This window comes from Salvelinus namaycush, chromosome 14, assembly GCF_016432855.1.
Source record: "Salvelinus namaycush isolate Seneca chromosome 14, SaNama_1.0, whole genome shotgun sequence".
Lineage (NCBI taxonomy): Eukaryota > Metazoa > Chordata > Actinopteri > Salmoniformes > Salmonidae > Salvelinus > Salvelinus namaycush.
This window is the reverse complement of record NC_052320.1, coordinates 2,516,753-2,520,521: the sequence shown is the minus strand read 5'-3', so window position 1 is coordinate 2,520,521 and position 3,769 is coordinate 2,516,753. Positions and strand designations below refer to the sequence as shown.

The 3,769-nt window shown below is 43.6% G+C and overlaps 1 protein-coding gene across 1 annotated transcript in view; it reads right to left on the bottom strand.

Moving 5' to 3' along the window:
- The window catches only part of LOC120059547 (arginine-glutamic acid dipeptide repeats protein-like), a 116,089-nt gene that overhangs the window by 21,106 nt on the left and 91,214 nt on the right, over positions 1 to 3,769 (bottom strand). The window contains exon 9 of the mRNA XM_039008680.1: positions 1,649 to 1,777. Within this exon, the coding sequence (XP_038864608.1) occupies positions 1,649 to 1,777 (129 nt within the window). The remainder of the gene's footprint in view (positions 1 to 1,648; positions 1,778 to 3,769) is intronic.

Below are 3,769 nucleotides of genomic sequence, written 5' to 3'. Positions count from 1 at the left end.
CAGCCCTAACCCCAGACAATAGACACTATTCCTCAACACAGCCCAACCCCAGACATTAGACACTATTCCAGAATACAGCCCAACCCCAGACAGACACTATTCCAGAATACAGCCCAACTCCAGACGTTAGACACTATTCCTCACACAGCCCAACCCCAGACATAGACCTATTCTCAAAACAGCCCAACCCAGACATTAGACACATTCCAGAATACAGCCCAACTCCAGACTTAACACTATTCCAAACACAGCCCAACCCCAGACATAGACACTATTCCTCAAACAGCCCAACCCCAGACATTAGACACTATTCCAGAATACAGCCCACCCCAGACGTAAACACTATTCCAGAATACACCAACCCCAGACGTTAGACACTATTCCAGAATACAGCCCAACCCCAGACATTAACACATATTCCAGAATACAGCCCAACCCCAGACGTTAGACACTATTCCAGAATACAGCCCAACCCCAGACGTTAGACACTATTCCAGAATACAGCCCAACCCCAGACATTAGACACTATTCCAGAATACAGCCCAAACCCAGACGTTAGACACTATTCCAGAATACAGCCCAACCCCAGACAGTAGACACTATTCCAGAATACAGCCCAACCCCAGACATTAGACACTATTCCAGAATACAGCCCAATTCCAGACATTAGACACTATTCCTCAACACAGCCCAACCCCAGACAGTAGACACTATTCCAGAATACAGCCCAACCCCAGACATTAGACACTATTCCTCAACACAGCCCAACCCCAGACATTAGACACTATTCCTCAACACAGCCCAACTCCAGACATTAGACACTATTCCAGAATACAGCCCAACTCCAGACATTAGACACTATTCCAGAATACAGCCCAACCCCAGACAGACACTATTCCAGAATACAGCCCAACTTCAGACGTTAGACACTATTCCAGAATACAGCCCAACTCCAGACAGTAGACACTATTCCTCAACACAGCCCAACCCCAGACATTAGACACTATTCCAGAATACAGCCCAACTCCAGACATTAGACACTATTCCAGAATACAGCCCAACTCCAAACATTAGACACTATTCCAGAATACAGCCCAACCCCAGACAATAGACACTATTCCTCAACACAGCCCAACCCCAGACAGAAACTATTCCAGAATACAGCCCAACCCCAGACAGACACTATTCCAGAATACAGCCCAACCCCAGACAGACACTATTCCAGAATACAGCCCAACCCCAGACGTTAGACACTATTCCTCAACACAGCCCAACCCCAGACAATAGACACTATTCCTCAACACAGCCCAACCCCAGACATTAGACACTATTCCAGAATACAGCCCAACCCCAGACAGTAGACACTATTCCAGAATACAGCCCAACCCCAGACAGTAGACACTATTCCAGAATACAGCCCAACCCCAGACATTAGACACTATTCCAGAATACAGCCCAACCCCAGACAGTAGACACTAATCCTCAACACAGCCCAACCCCAGACAGTAGACACTATTCCAGAATACAGCCCAACCCCAGACAGTAGACACTATTCCAGAATACAGCCCAACCCCAGACAGTAGACACTATTCCTCAACACACACAGCTACCTAACAGACACTGGTATGAGATGTACTACTTAAGTCACCTGGGTCTTGGACTTTTTGGCGCTTGTCCTGTTGTCTGTGTCCTCGGTGTCTGAGGCTCCTCCCTTCTCTCTCTGGCGTTTGACACTCTTCATAGGAGACTCCTCCTTAATCTTCTGATGACAATCCATCAATCAATCAATCCATCATATCATACTATTATTGTAATTTCCCAATCAGGCTTTCATACATATTCACCTGGTAGAGAATCTGAATGATAAGGAATGCTAAGGACCTAACACTAATGTGCCTGTGTGCGAGTCAATAAGTGTGTGTGTGTGTACAGTTGAAGTCGGAGGTTTACATACACCTTAGCCAAATACATTTAAAACTCAGTTTTTCACAATTCCTGACATTTAATCGAAGTAAATATTCCCTGTCTTAGGTCAGTTAGGTCACCACTTTATTATAGAAATGTGAAATGTCAGAATAATAGTAGAAGAATGTTTATTTCAGCTTTTATTTCTTTCATCACATTCCCAGTGGGTCAGAAGTTTACATACACTCAATTAGTATTTGGTAGTATTGCCTTTAAATTGTTTAACTTGGTCAAACGTTTCAGGTAGCCTTCCACAAGCTTCCCACAATAAGTTGGGTGAATTTTGGCCCATTCCTTCTGACAGAGCTGGTGTAACTGAGTCAGGTTTGTAGGCCTCCTTGCTCCATACACTTTTTCAGTTCTGCCCACATTTTCTATAGGCTTGAGGTCAGGGCTTTGTGTTGGCCACTCCAATACCTTGCCTTTGTTGTCCTTATTAAGCCATTTTGCCACAACTTTGGAAATATGCTTGGGGTCATTGTCCATTTGGAAGACCCATTTGTGACCAAGCTTTAACTTCCTGACTGATGTCTTGAGATGTTGCTTCAATATATCCACATAATTTTCCTCTTCATGATGCACCAGTCCCTCCTGCAGCAAAGCACCCCCACAACATGATGCTGCCACCCCCGTGCTTCACGGTTGGGATGGTGTTCTTCGGCTTGCCAGCCTCCCCCTTTTCCTCCAAACATAACGATGGTCATTATGGCCAAACAGTTCTATTTTTGTTTCATCAGACAGAGGACATTTCTCCAAAAAGTACATCTTTGTTCCCATGTGCAGTTACAAACCGTAGTCTGGCTTTTTTATGGTGGTTTTGAGCAGTGGCTTCTTCCTTGCTGAGCAGCCTTTCAGGTTATGTCGATATAGGACTCGTTTTACTGTGGATATAGATACTTTTGTACCTTTTTCCTCCAGCATCTTCACAAGGTCCTTTGCTGTTGTTCTGGGATTGATTTGCACTTTTCGCACCAAAGTACATTCATCTCTAGGAGACAGAACGCATCTCCTTCCTGAGCGGTTTGACGGCTGCGCGGTCCCATGGTGTTTATACTTGAGTACTATTGTTTGTACAGATAAACGTGATACCTTCAGGCGTTTGGAAATTGCTCCCAAGTATGAACCAGACTTGTGGAGGTCGTTACTCTCCTGAAGTTGCCGGTAATATGCTACACGAGGAGTCGGCTACCTTTCATGTGGAATGCTAATTTATCTTACCATTTCTACCGATCTGTGTGCCAGTTATGGTTCATAGGCACATTTTCGAGTAACAGTTTAAATGAATTCATAATAACATCTTCGTATCTCAAAATCATTGGCATGTGGTTAATCAAAACTCTATCCACATCCAAATGGAAATGAGTCAAACCTAAAATGTAACTTCTATTGCCAACTATGTAAAAATAGCCTACATAAAGCCAACAAATAAAAACATTGCAGCCTACAGGTAGAAAATATCCTGATAAATATCCTATAAACCACATATCCTATAAATCACATTGGCTACACATGGCCTGTCTGCAAGGAACCTGAAACATTGTATCAACTATTAACTTGGGTCAGGCCTGAAGCTAATACAAACTTGCAACATTGTATCAAATATTCTGGGCCCTCAGAGTTTCCCAGGCCAGTGAGCTCAGGAAAGACACATCTCCAGGCTTTTATATAGATTTCCAAATCTTGGTCAACCAACAGCCTATCAACAAAACAATTAATTGGGGTCAGACCTACTGGATTTACATGATAAAGAGGATGGTTTTACTGAGTATACCGAAAAAGGGATATAAAAATGTACAGGAGACCA